The sequence below is a fragment of the Canis aureus genome, chromosome 5 (assembly GCF_053574225.1).
Source record: "Canis aureus isolate CA01 chromosome 5, VMU_Caureus_v.1.0, whole genome shotgun sequence".
In the NCBI taxonomy this organism is placed as follows: Eukaryota; Metazoa; Chordata; class Mammalia; order Carnivora; family Canidae; genus Canis; species Canis aureus.
Genome location: NC_135615.1, coordinates 3,121,630 through 3,140,979, shown reverse-complemented (window position 1 = coordinate 3,140,979; position 19,350 = coordinate 3,121,630). Strand labels below are relative to the sequence as shown.

The 19,350-nt window shown below is 35.8% G+C and overlaps 1 protein-coding gene across 11 annotated transcripts in view; it reads left to right on the top strand.

The window, feature by feature from the left end:
- CUL2 (cullin 2) overlaps positions 1-19,350 on the top strand; it is a 165,659-nt gene that overhangs the window by 85,232 nt on the left and 61,077 nt on the right. For all 11 annotated transcript variants that reach the window (XM_077896613.1, XM_077896602.1, XM_077896605.1 and 8 more), the window contains 3 exons: positions 8,583-8,685; positions 12,228-12,322; positions 19,122-19,227. In XM_077896613.1, the coding sequence (XP_077752739.1) occupies positions 8,583-8,685; positions 12,228-12,322; positions 19,122-19,227 (304 nt within the window). The remainder of the gene's footprint in view (positions 1-8,582; positions 8,686-12,227; positions 12,323-19,121; positions 19,228-19,350) is intronic.

The following is a 19,350-nucleotide window of genomic DNA, read 5'->3' as shown; positions in this document are numbered from 1 at the left end:
TAAAATACTTCAGTTCTTAGTATTTGGGAAATTACAGAGGTCTCTAGGAACCACTGGCCACAGGTACCTGGGGCAAAGCCGTAGATGGCAGTTTCACCAACTCTATCCATTGTCTGCCAGGGACTAAGGCTGGGTGGGCATGGACAATGTAGGTACGTTGGAACATATTTACTGGCCGACTTCTGAACTGCCTCAGTCTTTTACCACAGGAAACACCACACATGTCCTATCTCAGGGTAAAGGAAGGGGGCGGGTAGGGTTGAGGCCTGGGTGTCTCTGGGTGCAGATGGCACGGCAATGCCCCAGGGCCTTGCCAGAAGCCTTGAGGACTGGGTGGATACTGTAGGAACCAGAGATTCTTTCTCCAGAAAGGGAAATTGAGATGAGAAGGTATTAACCAAAATGTGTATGGAGATACAGTTTTCCCGAACACTGTGCTGCCCTCTAGCAGTCTTCTGGGTCTAAAGAATCGCTGCCCTCATTGTGTGGGCATATGCTCTGTAGAAAAGCTTGGATTTTATAACACTGACTCAACTTGTTCCCAGCGCCTAATTCAATTCTTATATTAAGGTGAATGTTGATGCAAGGACAGTGAAGTTCTTTATAAATACCTGACTTCCCTGGAAAGTGTTGCTTCAGTCACTGTTACTTCTTTTTTTTTTTTTTTTTTTTTTAAATATTTTATTTATTTATTCATGAGAAACAGAGAGACAGAGAGGCAGAGACACAGGCAGAGGGAGAAGCAGACTCCACGCAGGGAGCCTGACATGGGACTCGATCCCGGGTCTCCAGGATCAGGCCTTGGGCCGAAGGAGGCGCTAAACCGCTGAGCCACTGGGGCTGCCCCAGTCACTGTTACTTCTAAGATGTTTATTGTTTACTTCATCTAAGATGGTCCAGTTATTCTTGACCTGTTCATGAATTTTCTTCTCCTCCCTTTAAAATAGAGAATATCTGTAAAAACAAAATTAAGAATGGAATTTCTTACTTTAAATTTTATTTTGGAAAATGAAGGACTGTGTTACTAATTGTTCTGAAGTAAAATCCTTTTCCCTATATTATTCTGCCCAAGAATATGAAGTTGACTTCTGACCCTCAGATATCTTAGGTGGAGATTTCAGAGGCTATAAAACTTTAATCTTTTGGAAATGAGAAACCTCCCCCAAATTGTGTATCACCATATATGATATTAATTGATCTTTTATACAGCATTTTTTTGGAGTGTGTGAAATGTAATGTGGTTGACCCTTAAACAGCACAGGTTTGAACTTCTTGTATTCACTTAATACGTGTTTTTTTGGGGAGGAGGATGATTTATTTTAGAGATTTAGTGAGAGAGCTGGGAAGGGGAGGAACAGAGACAGAGGAGAGTAGAGAGAATCTCCAGCAGACTCCCCACTAAGTGTGGAGCCTGACATAGGCTCAGTCTCAGGACCCATGAGATCATGACCTGAGCTGAAATGAAGAGCCAGATAGCCACCCAGATGCTTCCCCCCCTTTTTAAATAAATAAATACCATACTATAAATGTATTTTCTCATCTTGAAAATTTTAATAAGATTGTCTTTTCTCTCTCTTTGTTGTAAATGCAGTATCTAATACATATGTGTTAATCAACTATGTTTCAGATAAGGTAAAGTCAGCAGTAGGCTATTAGTAGTTCAGATGTGGAAGAGTCAAAAGTTGTAGTGGATTTTCTTCTGTTGGGGGTTTGACACCCCTCACTCCTGTGTTGTTCAAGGGTTAACGGATACTTATGTGGAAAAGTTCATAAGATGTACATGTGAGATTGGACAAATAATTATGAAGCAGACACCTGCATAATCACTGCACAGGTGGAGAACTAGAACACAGCCTGGATCCACCAGCCCTCCCCATGTGACATGTCTGTCTCAGTTTACAAGCCCCTCCTTTACATTGGAGGAACTACTATTGTGACCTTTGCACCTAGTGTTTCCATATAACTGCTTATGTATACAGCCCTAACAATCACTGGTTCTCTGTTTGGGGCTTTATATAAGTAGAATCATGCTGTGTATATATTTCTGTGTCATAATTTTTTTCAACATCATGTATGTGATTAATTTGTTACCAGTGACATTGTAAAATATGTATTACTAGCCCCATTTTACAGTTGAGAATGACATGGCTTACTGATGGGATAAGATGACTTACTGATATCGTAGGATAGAATGCTGAAATAAATTGTCAAGTCTCCCTATACTCTGGTAGTGGGCATTCGGGAAGCTTGGTCTCTCAGTTGAAATGTTTAACATCTAGAAGTACAGAATTTTTGGAACCCTTGTCCACAACATTTTTTATTAAATACAAACTCCATAAGGGCAGGGATTTTCTTACCCATTTTGTTCATTGCTATATTCCCAGTATCTGTTGTGTCGATATTTAGCAAATATTTAGTGACTGAATAGCTACTGTCAACTAAATGTCGTTGAACATACTGTACATATGAAATAAATAACATTAATATTTAGCTAGTTCTCTTATTGTGTTGATAAGCAGGGTTCTTAACACTCATCCTTCATAAATGTTCGGCATCCAAATACAATGGCAAGGCATTCTGGTTGATAGGTACTGTAAGTAAAAGACATCAGTTTTTTTATGCATAACAAATTACCACGGATTTAGTGACTTAAATATCCTTTCATTATCTCACAGTTCTGTGGATGAGAGGTCTGTGGTGTGACTGGGTTCTCTGCTCAGGTTCTTCAAAGCTCATTGCTTTTACTTGGGAGGATTCAGTTCATTGCAGTCACAGGTCTGAAATCTCCATTTACTTGCTGTCTGTTGGCTGTGAACTGCTCTCCGAGAGTTTTTGTCACACTTCAGTTTTTGCCTAGGACTCTGTTCCATTTTCAGTGCCAGCAGTGGCATGGCCAGTCTCTTCTGCGCTGTGTCAGACTTCCTCTTCTGCAATTAGCCACAGAGGGCCAGGAGCAGATGGGGATCTGCTTTTAAGAGGCCCATTTGATTGGATTAGGCCCACCTGGAAAGTCCAGGCTACTCTATTGGGGTCAGCTGATTAGTAATCATAATTCTGACTCTTGCTCTGAATCCCTTTTGCCATGTAAAGGACAGTCCTAGGCATTAGGGTGGAAAATCTTAAGAGGCCATTTTTAGAATTCTGCCTGACACAAGTAATAATACTTCCTAACAAAAGTTTAGGGTGGCTTGGGATTTACCCTTTACTGAGGATGTCTTATCAAGTGCTTTCCTACAGTAAGGCTATATGTCGGTCTAGATTTACTGTTGTTTTTTCTGGGTTGGAGTTTGTTGGCTGGTTTGGTTTACTTTTATTCATGGTTTTTCTGCCTTTTGGTAGCTATTAGGACATTTGCCAAGTCCTGCAGTCTAATATTGAAGCTCTCCTACTTAAGGGCAAGTTAGATTCTAAATGTTTTTTTGTAAGACCAGAGTGATTGAGGGGAAATCTAGTTTACCTTTCATGAATGTATTTCTCCCAGATAGGAAAACCAGATTTTAAAACCAGGCATAACCATCGTCCTCACTTCTACTATATTTTTTGTCAGGCATCTTTTCAAACATAGATCAGTTTTTACTACATTGAAAAATACTGAAGTAGGTAATTGGCATCCCTGACTTCTTACTAACCTTGGTACCTGTACTTAGTAGCCCATCATTCTTTCTTAGATTGTACGGGATTGGAAAAGGTTTTAACTCTAGTTTTCTTTGCTTGATGCATCAGTAACATTTTCACTCTATTCCAAATTAAATCAGACAAATACTCAATTATTGTCATTCTGTAGCTATCGGCTTTAAAGTTTTTCCATTTAACAAATAATTTTATATCCTTGCTAGTTGATGATTTCATAGATATTGCATCTTTTACATGTTGTGTGTTTATTCTTTCTCTTCAGAAATGTCAATAAAGATCTTTATTTTTTATCGTTGATACTTTGTTGGGTCATTGTACCATTTTCAAGTTTAATATAACCTTTCCTGTTTTTTTGTTTGTTTGTTTTTTTTTTTTTTTTTTTTTTACTTATCAGCACTGTTTAAAATTTGTTTCCTGCTTATGTTATATATGTAACTTAAAAGCACATCCATACAAATCTCCTATAAGCTGTACCTTCCTCATGAGAACCCATAAACATACAATGTGTACTTCTTTTCCCATGGCTTGGTTTTCTGTGTTTGCTTCTTTTTTTTCCTTTTTCTCAGTTTGTCTTAAGGATTTTACTTTTAGGTAATCTCTACACCCAGCATGGGGCTTGATCGCACAACCTTGAGATCAAGAGTCTTGTACTCCACCAACCGAGCCAGCCAGGTGCCCCTCTTTTTCTCTTCTAATGAGAGTCATATGCAGTGGCCCTCAGCTGGGTCAGAACACACCGGATAGGGGCCTGGGATAAGGGCCTAGGATGGCGGAGGGGAAGGTGAGAGCCCAACAGAAGACTAGAGAGCAAAAGTGGAGGAAGAGGGGGACAAGAAAGGAAGATGGATTCTGCAGCCCAGTGTCAGGATCCCCCAAATAATAATAATAATAATAATAATAATAATAATAATAATAATAATAATAATAATAATACTGTGTTACTCTTCCTTTCCAAGTGGGGAATTTTCTTTCTTAGAAAATGGTTGCTGGTGTGTGTCTTGTTGCTGTGGATCATCTTTATTTTCATCCCCATTGTAGAACTCATTGTTCTGGACCCACTACATGATAAAATTAATAGTGTTATAATTCAGAATTAAACATAAGCATAGGTAGCGTCTTTAGTAGAGAAAATGAACCAAAATAAGTGATTTTGCTGCTGGTCAGCACTGTCTTTTGGTTGTGACAGTTCAGAACTTTTGCTCTGGAATAGCTTTGTTTTTTGACTGTGAGAATTTGTAAGTGGAAAAGTCATAATAGAGGAATTTTCATATCCTGGCTCCCTGAAGAGTAAGTTAAGAGGAAAAGTTGACTTTGGAGAAGAGAGTGTTTAAATCTAAAACTGGCCTCCTCCAGTTATTTCCCCCCCCCTTTTTTTTTGAAATGCCTTGTCTATAACTAAATCATAATTGAGTGGTAGAGGGTTGGGTGCTCTTCCTAAGGCCTAAATATTTCCAGGATGGCTAGATATTTGAATAGGTTAGAGAAAAATAACATATTTAGGAGTATCTTTTAGACAGTTAAGTGACATTATACAGTGATTAACTGAGACCCCAAACTATGACAAGTTAAAAAATTAAAAGATTTATTAAGGTAGACTCCATTAAAAAGAAACACACGAGTACGTTCTCACTGAGGATGTCAAACAGTATATAAATCCTGTATAAGGATTGCAATGGGAAAATCTTCCTATATTCTCTGCCCTGCACAGATCCTTTTTCCCTAAGGGGAAAGATGGTAAATCCTGTGGTGTGAGAGTCCTTTTAGCCAGTTTTATTTACATGTACATGCAGTGGATATATATATATATATATTTTAAGGTTATTTATTTATTCATAGAGACACACACAGAGAGAGGCAGAGACACAGGCAGAGGGAGAAGCAGGCACCATGCAGGGAGCCTGACATGGGACTCGATCCAGGGTTTCCAGGATCACACCCTAGGCTGCAGGCGGCGCTAAACCGCTGCACCACTGGGGCTGCCCCGCAGTGGATATATTATGATCACAAAACATTAATTTTGGTGATAAAGAACATTTGGGAACCTAATTAGCATATCATGCTGAACTTATGGTATTGAATCATGTTAATTTTTCAGTATCAAGTTGTGTATTGTAGAAATAAGTATTTAAAAAGGTAGAGCAAATACAATGGATGAAAATTCTTGATGTAGGTATGCAGAACTCAAAGATCTTTAATGCATTACACCTTTGCCAAAAATTTTTATGTAGATCCTGGCTAAATTTAGTCTTTATTAAAAAACAAAATTTAAATTTAAATATAGTGTGCACACTGACACATTAACATATAGGTAAATTGGGATGCCTGGGTGGCTCAGTGGTTGAGCATCTGCCTTCAGTTCAGGATGTGGTCCGGGAGTTCCGGGATCGAGTCCCGCATCTGGCTCCTGCATGGAGCCTCCTTCTCCCTACGTCTATGTCTCTGCCTCTCTCTGTGTCTCTCATGAATAAATAACTGAAATCTTTAAAAAACCATATAGGTAAATTTTCATAACATGTCCCAATAAATAGTGCTCCTAGCATCCCAGAAGCACCCCACAAACTCAACCACTAGGGTAACTACTCTCCTCACTTGTAATACATTTAATTCTAACAACATTTTTATATCTGTTTTTACTAGGATAAGATTGTGATGAATAATTAAGATTGAATATAAATCTCTATGATAAAACAGAACTCTTAGAGATTTAAAATAATGTGAACTAGAACTTTTGTTTTTCCATTAAGGAATATATAGCTGACACCTCCAAGCTGGATTCCAGAACTCTAATATTTTAGAGCGCCTTTCTTCTGCATTCATACCTTGCTCCTTCTCTTCCCAAACTATTATTAATTCTCTATAGAATTTGTGTCCAGATAAATTTCTAATTCTTTCTTAGATGATGTATGTTAAAATGTCTATTTTCTTTGTAATATAGGTTAATATTTTTTATTACCGTTGAATAGTTCTTATGTGCTGTTTTACATAATCTTCTATTTTATAAAGTTTCATTATTAAATCTCAAGTGATTCAAAGTTATCCTAATAGTTTGTTTCTTACTGTATATTTTTTTTTCTATGAAAAATGTGGCACAGAGGTGCCTGGGCAGCTGAGTTGATTAAGCATCTGCCTTTGGCTCAGGTCATGATCTCATGGCCCTGGGATGGAACCTGTGTTGGGTTCCCTGCTCAACAGGAAGTCTGCTTCTCCCTCTCCCTCTGCATGCCATCCCCCAATGCTGTGTCAAATAATAAATAAAATCTTTAAAAAACAAAAACCCGGCACAGTAATATTACATTATATGGATATTTTGCTTCTCTGTTTTATTACACAGTAAAGAAATTTTTTTGTTTATACTTAGCACAATAGTGTATTGAATGTTCACATATATGCATGAATATATTTTATTATTTACTAAGTATAATTAAAAAACAAATACAAGGATTTAGATGAAACCTGGGAAAGTTTGACTGAAATATGTCCATCAGTGACCTCGTTTGGAGAGGGCTACTTGTCTTTCTGGTGTATGGAGTAAGGACACTAGGTAAATAGAGCATGTGATACTGATTCCCTACCATCCTTCCATCACCAAGTGTTTAATAAGTGCCTATTATGTGCCAGGAATTATACCTTGGAGCTGGGAATACGGAAATGATTAAGAACAAGCTAGTTTGGATGGCAAAGGTATAAATCATTTCTATTGTATAAAAATAAGTCCTATGGAAGAAGAATAATATAAAATGTTACAGAGATACAGAAGAGGAAAAACCCGCCTGCATCGTACCTCTCTATATTTTTTTTCTTAAAGATTCTATTTATTTGAGAGTGAGAGAGAGAGGCAGAAACAAGCTCCCCACTGAGCCTGATGTGGGCGGGATTTTTTGTGTGTGTGTGGGGTTTGACCCCAGGACCCTGGGATCATGACCTGAGCCGAAGGCAAACAATTGACTGACTGAGCCACCAGGTGTCCCATATTTGTTTTGTAATAAAAGTTTGGTTTTAAAATTTTTTTAAGTGTATTATTGTTTTACTTGTACTGTCTACACCCAACATGGGGCTTGAAGTCACAACTCTGAGATCAAGAGTCACATGCTCTCCAACTCAGCCAGCCAGGTAACCCCCCACCTCTGTATTTTAAGCACAAATTTTAATTTTGGAATATTTTCTGATAAGTATATTTACTATATTTGTAATATAAATAAAAGTATAATACGTATATTACATACTTGATTCCATCCCAAATAATCAGCCTTATTTTAGTTTTTTTCTGCATCTTTAATTAGGTTGTTCTCAGATTGCTTCATGAATGCTTCATCTTCAACATCTGGTCAGTGATGCAGTTTATGGAGCACTTATTTCCACTGTCTCCTGATAAAGAACTGTCTGCTACAGCATTTCTACCACTTGTGATACCTAGCAGCGTACTTAGTTAGTATTCAAGAACTTAATTGATTAATTGGTATTACTATTGATGCTATAATTCTTCTAATGGAATAAATATTGAAGGATAGTGTATAGGTTGTAGGATGTTCTGACGAGTACTATGATGTGAAAAAATGTGTCAAAAGAGTAATGTTTTGTTTCTCAGAATTGCTTAAACATATCTGGTTGGGATATTCCATGGCCCTTTGTTGATGTTTTACTTATGTCCATTCTTACATAAACCTTATTTTGTAGGTTTCTGGGTAACTTGATTTACCAGAATGTCGCTCTGAATTTTAAGCTCTTTGAGAAGAACCATTTTCCTTTTTAATAATTCTCAAGAAATATTTGTTGAATGATTAAATGAGTAACAGTAATTTTTAAAGTAAGCTGGCTGTTTTATTTTTTCTATAGCTGTATAATCTTAAATTGTCTGAAATGATTTTTCATTTTTTTAATAGCAAACCTGAGTTAAATCTTATTTTAAATAGTATCTTCAAAGAATATGAAAACCTTAACAATTTAACTAGAGATATCTATGCTTTATGTGTGGCCTATCCTGAACCCCTTGGAGAAAGACTTTATACAGAAACTAAAATTTTTTTGGAAAATCACGTACGGCATTTGCACAAGGTAAGAAGTGATACATACATGGTAAAAATGTTTGTAGCTGGGTAGTTATTTAACTTATATAAGCAGTAAACTAGTTTAATGTTTTCCAGTGCAGGTTAACGTTATTTGCTTTGTTTCCTAAATAGCATTTTTCTGATTATGTATATATTTAAGGTTTATGAGTTAAACATTATGTTGTTAGATTCTCTGAGGGAAATCAGTTATTCAGGATCATGTAACTAGTAACTGAAAGAGTGGGATTTCAAATCAGGGTTTGTTCAACTTTATTTATTTATTTATTTTAAATATTTATTTTTATTTATTTATGATAGACATAGAGAGAGAGAGAGAGGCAGAGACACAGGCAGAGGGAGAAGCAGGCTCCATGCCGGGAGCCCGACGCGGGACTCGATCCCGGGACTCCAGGATCGTGCCCTGGGCCAAAGGCAGGCGTGAAACCGCTGAGCCACCCAGGGATCCCCTGTTCAACTTTAAAATCTATGTCCTCTGGATGGTGTTTACTAGAACCATGTTTTTTCTTACTCTTGCTTCCCATCTCTTGGTAAATCTCTCAATTATTTTCAACCTTCTAGCTGCCTCTTCATACCCTACGTAAAGTCTTAACAAAAACCTCAAATGAAATAGGGAAATGGTAAATTAAAAAGCATGATAGAAACTGTCCCTGTGACTACTTACTTTATTAGTTAGTATGCCATATGTAGAAGGGCAACATCACGCAGTTGATCTGTGTGTGAACAAAGAATTTGCAATAGGTTGCTATAGACAGTATTTCTGAACTTGTTTTGGACTTCTGATCAGGAACTGGAAGAGATCACTTATTATCTGGGCTAGAAACTTGACTTAACCTTTCATTAGCTGTGTGACCATGGGCAACTGAGTTATGGATTGAAATTTAAGTTTCTTTCTCTTTAAAATGAAGGTACTATGCTAAGCAAAATAAGTCAGAAGGACAGTTATGATTTCACTCATATATGGAATGAAGGGAGGGAAAAGACTTTTAACTATAGGAAAGAAACAGGGATGCTGGAGGGGAGGGGATGGGGCATAGGGTAACTGGGTGATGGGCATTAAGGAGGGCACTTGATGTAATGAGCACTAAGTGTTATATGCAACTGATGAATCACTAAATTCTACCCCTGAAACTAATAATACACAGTAGTTAATTAATTAAATTGAAATAAATAAAGTGGAGATACAATGACACTATATAACACTGTGCCTAACTCTGGATGTGGCTAGGTGCAGATACGTTCAAAAGTGGTGATAACTGGGCATCCCAGGTGGCTCAGTGGTTTAGTGCCGACTTTGGCCCGGGGCCTGATCCTGGAGACCTGGGATTGAGTCCCACATCAGGCTCCCTGCATGGAGCCTGCTTCTCCCTCTGCCTGTGTCTCTGCCTCTCTCTCTCTCTGTGTCTCTCATGAATGAATGAATGAATGAATGAATGAATGAATAAATAAATAAATAAATAAATACAATCTTTAAAAAGAAAAAAAGGAAATAAAGTGGTGAAACCCCAGAGCACGATTGGTCTTGTGATGTTTCCCTTTTAAAACTTTTGAAGGAAATGCTCTTTTTATTATACATGGCAGATAACATTTTAGTGTTCTAATACGTGTATTTGTCAGCTCACGAAAGCAGTTTTGATAACAGGTACTTTAAATTGTTCTTATAATGTTTAATAAGTTACTTTTAAAGTTCTGCTATGTTAATGTAGTGAACTTTGGTTATACTATAGTTGTTAACCTGTGTAAGTCACTTATAAATTTTGCAGTTGTATATGTTAGCATGGGTCGTATTTTTTAAAATGTTTTATTTTGAAATACTTTCAGACTTTCAGAAAAGTTGCAAAAATAATAAATAATTCCTGCATCCTTTTTATTAGCTTATTTAAGTTAACATCATGCATAACAGTGGTACAATTATCAAAACTAGGAAATTAAAAAACAAAAAAAAACAAAAAAAAAACCTAGGAAATTAACATTGGTATAATTGCATTTAAAAATGATGTGTTGATGACAAAGTAAATTATTAACATAGCCAACAGATTTGAAGCAGTTTCCCTGTGAGAAGAAAATTTTATTTGATTGGTGGAGGGAACTTTTTTAATTACTAAAGTATTGCATCGCTATTTTAGATAATTTAGAACATATAGAAAAGCAAAAAGAAGAAAATCATCATCCAAACATCACTCATAACATACTTCTAGAATTAACTGCTGTGAATATTTTTTATTATCTATACTTAAACACATCTATTTTGGCACATATTAACATATATATAATTTGATACTTGTCTTTTGCATATTTTTGCTTTGTGTAGACTTCCATTTTTATTAGACAATGAAGTCGTAAACACTTTATAATCTTTTGATTTTAACAAGTGTCTTTCTTTGTCATTAAATTGACTGTATAATCCTGGCAATGATTGTAAAATTTTTCATTGTGTGGAGATACTACAGTTTGTTTAAATATTTTTATATTGCTGGGCATATGGATTATTGCAATATATATAATTTGTTTTTATAAACAATGCTGCTATGAATATCCTGGTAGCTAAATTATTTTTGTGTAGCTGAGTTTTTTATAGGATAAATTCCTAGACATAGAATTATTAAGTCATAGATTAAGAACATTTTTTATTGTTTTGACATACAGTAACAAATTGTTCTTGTATTTATTCACTCAGCAGCAACAGTTCCTAAGGGTGGGCTTTTCCCCAGCATTATTAATAGTAGTTGCTATTTTAAATTAATTTATTAATAAGATGGGCAAAAAAAATATTTATAGATTATTTTTGTCTTTTGAGCCTTAATTATTAAAATTCCAAGTTTGAAAGCATAGCATTTCATCATAGAATTAATTAGATGGAAATTGAGGTCATGACGTGCTTAAAATCATATGGACAGTTAATGAAAGAACTGAGATAAAAGAGCCTAAGATCTTTTGAGTATCAGTCCAATGTATTTTTATTGTTAGACTAGATTTTCTTCAAAAATAACTTTAAAAAAATTAGACCTCAAATTTGTTTGATTTTCATTTTTCAAAAAATAATATATTTCTATTAAGTAATATGAAACAACTTATTTGAGGCATATAGAAAAGGTGTACGTTTTCATAAGTAGTCTTATTCACATAAGTGAATAATTCAGAGTTATGGTTTATAACTAGCAGGATGATCAAAAGATCGGGATTTGAGGAAGCACACAGTTATGTGACAGTGGAATTACATTCTCTTTTAAACTGATCTTGATAGAATATTTTAGCTCAAAGACAACCTCACACCATTACATTTTATCCTTTTAGAGAATAAAACCATTAACTCTCTAGCATGGATGCTTTATTTTCATATCTAAGACACATTTTTTTTTCCTGGTCATTTCAGTGTTGCTAAAAATAGTTAAATTAGAATGTAATTTTTAAATGTAGTCTAGAATACTTGAATTATGTCATTTTAGAACATTAATTTTTGATAAATTTCATAGCTTACAAATGAAAATGATTAGTACTTTCCAAGTAAAAATATGTTTCTTCTTTATATAGAGAGTTCTGGAGTCTGAAGAGCAAGTACTTGTTATGTATCATAGGTATTGGGAGGAATATAGCAAAGGTGCAGACTATATGGACTGCTTGTATAGGTAAGTATGCTTTTAAACTCTTGACAACCTAAACAGTATTGCATGTATTCGGTAATTGGAGGAGTTTTGGGTTTTGGTATTTTTGTTTTTAAGTTTTTAAATAAATGAACAGAACTAAAGCATTCTCTGCTATATGGACTTTGTCTGCTATGGGGAAAGGTCTGTAGTCTGGGTCATGAGGGAATTTGGGAGCCAGGCAGTGTATGGAAAATTGCTCTCTGAAAACTAAAACTGTATTTAATTTCATAGTTCTATTTTTTTCATATTGTCTGGGACTCTCTCTCTATATAACACATGTTAAATCTTGACAGAATTCCAAAGTGCAACTTCAGCTTGGATGAAACTTAGTGGAGTGAATCCAAGCCCAGGTTCCCCTCCAGTATGCTCTTCTTTGACTCTAGGAGTCAGTATTATGTCTTGTGGAAGCACCGTTAGTTAAAGCACTCAGCGGTTGTTCTCTTGAAGTCCTACCCTGTCCTTTAGGCATATTGAATTATCTGCAATGTCATAACCCCCTGTGATCTTTCACAGTTTCCTGTCTCTCCTTAAGCTGTCATATCTGGATTGCTTGTCTTCCTTTCTCTGAATGACTAATTCTTTTTTTTTTTTTTTTAAAGATTTTATTTATTTATTCATAGAGTCAGAGAGAGAGAGAGGCAGAGACACAGGCAGAGGGAGAAGCAGCCATCATACAGAGCCTGATGTGGGACTCAATCCAGGGTCTCCAGGATCATGCCCTGGGCTGCAGGCGGCGCTAAACCTCTGCGCCACCGGGGCTGCCCTGAATGACTAATTCTGATGTGTTTTTTCACCATTCCCATCTCTGAACTTCCCTCTTCCTTTTTCTACCCAGTCTCCTACTTAGATCTTTTGTTTTAACTGTCACTCTGGTATGTTCCTTTAGTACTGTGCACTGATCCTCTCTAACCCATTCACATAGACAATGGAAATAAATTCCTGGGTACATAAGGCAGAAACCTGTTTATTAAAGAACAGTGGATAAATATGGAATAGTGGCATTAAACCACCTGAGCCTTTCACTCTTGGAATGAGGATGTTTATTCTTGAAATGGTTGTGGCCTGTGATGGAGGCAGTGATAATTTTGGCCTATGCATCATGGCATGGGCAGAGATGGACCTTGCCTCAGTTTCTTGTTGCGAAGAAACTGAGGAGTGAAGCTGGGTCTCAGCATTATCTGTACAGTTGCTCCATGCATTGCTGGAATACCATACTGAGGCCAGGGCTTGGTTCTCTTGGCATGTTTGTCCTTTGTCACTGTTCATGTTCCTTTAGGTTTTTAATAACAACACTGGAGTTTACTTGCTGTAAGTTGTCTCTGTTAGGAACTGGAGCTTACTTCAATAGCCATTAGCTTTTATTTCTTCTTAGAAGAGGCAAATGTGATAAAATCAGAAGCCAGCAATTGCTGACAAGCACAAGTTTTGCTGTGGCTTTGACTTTTATAAAACAGTGTTTGCCATACATTAAACATCCTGACATTTCATGTTTTTTTTCCTCATCCACCAAAGTGAGATAGTCATAAATGGAACTTTAAGAATTCTCTAGCCAAATTATGAAGGTGAATTAGAGGAATTTTAAGGATAAGAATGAGAGTACATGTGTGCCTTTGGCATTGCTGAAAAGCTTGGGCCACTGGTATATAGATGACTTAAGAGTATTGAGACTATATACCAGTGCAGTATGCTATGTGCAGTGGGATCCTTCTTGAACGGAGACATTTTAGGAAAGATTTAAAGATTTAAGTTTTGTTTTTTGTTTTAGTTTTCTAGAGTCTCATACATCTGCATCTCTGTTTACCAAAATCAGTAATTTGGTACTATTTAAATTAATACTAATATTAATAATAAATTGGTACTGTTATAAGCCTTTATTAAATACATATGATAAAAAATAAAAAAATAAATAAATACATATGATATATACACAAATGTGTGTGTGTATATAAACCATATGAGGTAGTCAGTGTCTCCAAATTTGCAGCTAAGGTTAAATGACTTTGCTTAGGGTCACTCAGCTACAAAAAAATCACCATTTAAGCCCAGATCAGTCCAATTAAACCCATTTAACATTTTTATTCTACCTTAGTCTTAGTCTCATTCTGGATACATCCTTTTGGTCATTTAGGTAGATTCTGTTCTCATCCCTTATTTTACACTATGCATTCTTTCTAGGATGATCTCAATTACTCCTGGTTTTAGCTATAACCTGTATATTGCTAACCATCAAATTATGTGTTTATCTCAGGTAGCCTAAGTTTTAGAGGAGTGTTTTTTACCCAGCCTGCCTATACTTCCAGGGTATTCTGTAGGTACATTGTAGTACTGCAGGTTTCAGAACTGAACTTGTTATCTTTTACATACACATTGTCCCCAGTATTATTAATTTTATTTTTTATTTTTTAATCCACTCCACACCCAGTGTGGAGCCCAGTGCGAGGCTTGAACTCATGACCCTGAGATCAAGACCTGAGCTGAGATCAAGAGTCAGACACATAACCAACTGAGCCATCCAGGCACCCCAGTATTACTAATTTTAATTGGTAGTAACACTGTATGTCCAGACATATATGCTGGAAGTCTCAGTTATCCTTCCTTCAGTTAGGGTTATCCTGTCTACCTGATCCCTATTGGTGAAGTCCTCCAAATATCTCTTAAATTCATTATTTCCTTTGCATTGCTATTATAGTTCAAGCTTTTTATCTTTTCTCACCTGGAGTATTAATGGTAAAGTCCCTGTAACCAGTCTTTCAGCCTTTGATTTCAAATTTATTCTGTTTACTGAACTCATTTTTTTCTAACATGCAAATTGGAATACTCTGAAATCATGTAGTAACTTCCCACTGTCTGTAGCAAAGAGTTAGAACTCATGGCTCATGGAATTCACTTACAGAGAATTTTATTTGACCACTGTGATGTTGGCATCATGTGGCTGATCATCATTATTTAATTATATTGATATAATAGATGGCAAGATCCTTAGTAATTAGATGAAAAATACTTAATAGTTTTTAATTGTGGTGTACTGAGGTTATCCAGGCTAGGTATCATTTTTAGTTATAGTCTATAAAGAAATTTGCATAAAGAAATATAAAGGAAAAATTCAATTTTGTTTCAAAAGTATTTTTTAATATTTTTTTTTGAAATAATTTCTCGCCTTTTCTTTATTTGGTTGACTTATAAGATGGATGTGCATTAGCATAGGGAATTTAAGGATTCTGACTTTGAAGGAAATAGTAATACTCCTGCCTCACATTTCTCAGTACTTACTACATATCTCTTTAGATTCTGCTGGCTCTTGAAGTGGACTATATAAGATATTAGCTGGAGAACTAACAACTCTTGAAGTCAGTAGGTACTAGCATGAGAGAACAATTTTTGTAATGGAATTTCCTAAGACAGATTGAAGTGCTTGATTTCTCTGAGGCTTCAAAGTTACTTTAGGCTATTCAGTATTGTCAAGTACTATTTTTAATTGTGTCAGTGTTACTATTCCAAGAAAGCAAAGGATACTTATTAAGCATTCTGTTGATGAAATAAATTATAAAAACTCATAAAAATTATAAAAACGATTGTATTATATGTGAGCAGAAGAACCAGGTATTATCTGTGTAGCAGAGTATAAAATATTTTTTTAAATTATTGGAACCTGATTTCTGTTATGATTTTCTAGAACATATATCTTTATTTAGAAACAAACGTGTGATGAAATAAAATTGACTAAAATACTCCAGTGACTTAGAAATTAAGAATTGTATCCACATCAAAATGAAGAATTGCACTGTTTACATTTTAAGTTTTATCTCTAAATTATTTTAAAGGCTTGTCTATCAAGCTTAAACTTAACATCAAGAGTAGAAATCTGGAATGAAAAGGATACAGTTAGGGATCCCTGGGTGGCGCAGCAGTTTAGCGCCTGCCTTTGGCCCAGGGCGCGATCCTGGAGACCCGGGATCGAATCCCACGTCGGGCTCCCGGTGCATGGAGCCTGCTTCTCCCTCTGCCTATGTCTCTGCCTCTCTCTCTCTCTCTCTCTCTCTCTGTGACTATCATAAATAAATAAAAATTAAAAAAAAAAAGTTTAAAAAAAGAAAAGGATACAGTTAATTTAAATTCAAGTCTTATTGCATGAGGTAAAGAGAACAATGACTTGTCTTATCACATATAAAACATAAAACTCCACTAAAACAGTATACTGGCTCAAGATTATACATACAGATCTTTGAAATGGATTAGTGATTCTAGACCTCTGTAGACCTAGCAGCTAATTCTTCAGCATTAACAAACCACCATCTTAAGAGGTTTATACTTACTATATAGGTATAAAGGAGCTACTTAGGATTCTGAATAGGTCAGTGACATCCTAAAAGCGGAATTTTTAGATAAATTAGAGATGGCAGAAACAGGAAACAGACACCAATCCTGAGAGTGTTGCACATGATCCAAGCAGAGAGTAAAACAAAAGGCATTGGAAGAGAGAAGGAAAGTAATGGGAGAGGATGATGAATAGCTTAGGAGAAAATGTTGACCAGCTGATTAAGGGAGTAAAATGGAAGGATAATACATAAATGTTTCTAGTCCTTTAGTGGGATTATGAGGTAATGGTACTACAGACCAAAAAAGAAACTGATTTGGTGCAAAGCATCCGTACAGGAAGGCACATACATATAAATGGTAAAGATATGACAATTAAGTTCCCTCTACTGATCTTACTGTTGAAGTATTTATGTTTGTATATTCTACCAGATATGTAAACTCTGCAGGAAGCCCACATTTTTGTTTTCCATCTTCTATTTCCAGTACCTGGCATAGTACCTGATTTATAGTTCATGCTTGGTCAATACTTGTTGAAGGAAAGAGGGAGAACTCGTGAATTTCTGTGCCAGCTCGGCGACTTACTAGCAGATTGACTGTTGGCAAGTTCTTTAAGCTCTCTAAGGTGCAGTTTCCTTACGTGTAAAAGGAGGATCACAGTAATACCACACATATCAACCTCATAGTGTTCAGCCATATAAAATGCTTAAGGGTATGCCTGACACGTGACACAAGCTCAGTAAATGTTAGTGATTACATTCATTTCCTGGCATTTGTGTCTTTTATGATCTGGCTCTAGGCTGCGTTTCTAAGTCTGTATTCTAATATTAGCTTTTGTTATCCCTGTTGTCTGGAATGCTATCCATTTATATATGCAGTAATTCTTCAAGGAAGTATTTTTTGAGGACTTCATATTTACCTGCCGTTGGTTCTGGATGCTGTGTAAGCAAGGTCCTTGGTTTATAGTCCTTATATCCTAGAGAGGCAATGGATGTACAAAGCAAATAAACAAATAAAAAGAATTGGATTATTTCACAAAGTAGTAAGTACCATGAAGTATATTAAACAGTTGTGTATAGTTACTTTAATGGGAGTGGGAAGTTAAAATTCATTTGGATTGGTATCAGGTCAGGCTTGAGTGAAGCCTGTTTGGGGCTGAGGTCTGAATGACAGAGGGCAGAGGTAAAAATAACTCTTCAATTTATAAATCTCCATTTCAGGCCAGATACCGCAAACGTTCTCTCTCTCGCTTTTACTCCTGTCTCTCTCAATCCTAGTCCTGTTTCTTCACCTGGAAGGCATGGTTGAAAACTCAGCATGAAATCAGGAGGTTGTACTACTAGAGAGAATGGTAGGAAGAGTGAAATGGCACTTTGATGGAAAAACATAATAGGACATTGTAATGTGGGTAGAGGAGACTAAAATGTAGACAGAGTACCAAGGGTTTTTTAAGCCTTGAAGCCTAGAGGCTTGTAGTTAGTGTGAGGGTGCAACTGTGTGAATGGTTGTATCTCTGCAGCTTTGGAGTTAACTCCAGGAAGTGTGTTTTCATCATTACCTAGAGTTGGTGGAGTTATGCAGTTGAAATTTTTGTTGTCTTTGTTTTCAGTTTTATTTGTCTGCAGATGTGGACTTTTCATTTTGATGCAGTGAACCCTAGAAAACAAGTGTTTTAATTTAGAGATTTCGTAGTTATTGCGTAAATACTTGTGTTGTCTGTACCTATTTACACATGGCAAAATATTTCACATCAGTGCTTTCCGGTGGTGAGCATTAAAGGCATTATAGTGAAATCCAAGATTGTGAAAAGTGAATACTAGACTATTTAAAGAACTCTGTATTCATCTCAGTACTTTGTAGACTTCATTACAGTTAATAAAGCTGTTTCTCTCTGGTAGACAAAGTGATCTTACATGTGTCTGCTTCGTCCATTCATCTTCTTACTATCTTCTTACTACTGAAGCTGATCTCTTTTTGTTGTTTAAAAGTGAAAAGTTACATCTTTTTCTGGTGATAAATATAAATTGAAGGACAAAACCTGATTTTTATCTTTTAACTATTTTTTTGTTTAATTCGTTGCAAAGTGAACTTATCCTGACTTATACCAAGAAGAATCTGTGAGTGAGCAAATTAGATTGTAGAAGGTTTGTAGAAGTCTTGGGTAAGAGCTATTGGGTTATATGAATACTGGAAATTTTTAGAGCCAAATCCTTGAGTTTTTTTAAAGTGAGACTGAGGTAATAGGGTTTTTCCCCTACTCTAGAGGTTATTCTCTGGCTCTTAAGGCCTTCGGCTGATACTTTTGCTCCTTTGAAATTATATTCCTAACTTCTATATAATTACTTTGGATATAGTACTACACTCTTCTGTAGTTGATATATAATCCCAAAATTGTTATTTTCAAGTTACAAGTTGTTTTCCTACCAATTTTAACATAATGTCCAACGGTACTATATTTGTTTTTCAGGTATCTCAACACTCAGTTTATTAAAAAGAATAAATTGACAGAAGCTGACCTTCAGTATGGCTATGGTGGTGTAGATATGAATGAACCACTTATGGAAATAGGAGAGGTAGGAAATTCTTTAAATGACTGGCAAACATGAGAGTATTTTTATGTATATTGAAATAATTTGATTCACTGTCTTTTTTTTTAAGGGCACCATGTTGACTATCTTAAAATTCTCAAGATTTAA